This window comes from Camelina sativa, chromosome 1 (assembly GCF_000633955.1).
Source record: "Camelina sativa cultivar DH55 chromosome 1, Cs, whole genome shotgun sequence".
Classification (NCBI taxonomy): Eukaryota; Viridiplantae; Streptophyta; class Magnoliopsida; order Brassicales; family Brassicaceae; genus Camelina; species Camelina sativa.
The window spans coordinates 4,555,693-4,556,874 of NC_025685.1; the positions used below are offsets into that span (position 1 = coordinate 4,555,693).

General features: G+C 32.9%; 1 protein-coding gene across 1 annotated transcript in view; it reads left to right on the plus strand.

The window, feature by feature from the left end:
• The window catches only part of LOC104704356 (UDP-glycosyltransferase 76C2-like), a 5,902-nt gene continuing 5,652 nt past the window's right edge, over positions 933–1,182 (plus strand). Inside the window, exon 1 of the mRNA XM_010420465.2 lies at positions 933–1,169. Coding sequence (XP_010418767.2) covers positions 933–1,169 — 237 coding nt within the window. The remainder of the gene's footprint in view (positions 1,170–1,182) is intronic.

Below are 1,182 nucleotides of genomic sequence, written 5' to 3' on the forward strand. Positions count from 1 at the left end.
GTTGTTTGGGTCTCTCTCTCTCGAGTCTCGACTCTCCACTAAACTAAACGAATAGTGGACGATATAACCACCAGTTGAGTACATGTTAACCTTTATGTATTTTTGTTTAAATTAATGAGCTTAGTTAGACAATCCATGTCTCGTAAAGATTTAGTAAAAGCAAGTTGTCAGTAAGCTCATATAAGCCAAATCCAAAGTCCATCACTTTTGGAGTTATATGTTGTAAGACAGTCACTGCCCTGTCATCTAAAACATTGACTTTTTCTTTTTTGTTCGACAAAGCTCAGTTCGCATTGTTTATTTATTTTATTTTATTTTTTTCGCGCATTGTTTATTTATTTATTTACATTCATCAATTTACTAATCGAACTCACATTTGTGTATAAATAACGGTGTAAGTAACCAATTCATATTCGGATACCAATTTGAATTTGAGTTACAAATATTGGCCGTCGTAATTAGCATACAGATTCTTACTAGTTATCATTAAACGAAAAAGATTCATTGGATAACTCAAATGATTTAGCAACAATATAAGCTTCTTGAAAAATGTATAAATTTAAGATATAATAATAGTTTATACAAAAGTAGTTAAACTAAAAAAAAAAAATTTAAGTCAACAAAATTTGGTTACAACTTACAACTTAGTTGGCCCTGTATTTTTTTCCCCTAAATTTAGCAGCAAAAGATACCAAATTGAACACTTTCACATGTAAACATGAATAACAAATTTGATAACCCCACATGCATTTGGTCATTGTTTAACAAAAAAGTAAAGTAGCTTGACAGCAAGAGTGACGTATCTTACTGACGTAACCATTATTATAGCTTTCGTCTTATTAGTCTTTGCACATCTATAATATAAGCCATTACCCGTGTGAACAAGAACTTTAATCAGAGAGAAACACAACACCAATAACAAAAAAACAAAAATGGAGACTAGAGAAACAAAACCAGTGATTCTTCTCTTTACTTTTCCTTTACAAGGTCACTTAAACCCAATGTTTCAGCTCGCCGACATTTTCTTCAACAGAGGCTTCTCCATCATTGTGATCCACACTGAATTCAACTCTCCAAACTCTTCCAAATTCCCTCATTTCACTTTCGTCTCCATCCCCGATGGCTTGTCTGAACCCGAATCCTATCTGGATGTCATCGAGTTTATCCATGTCCTCAATTCCA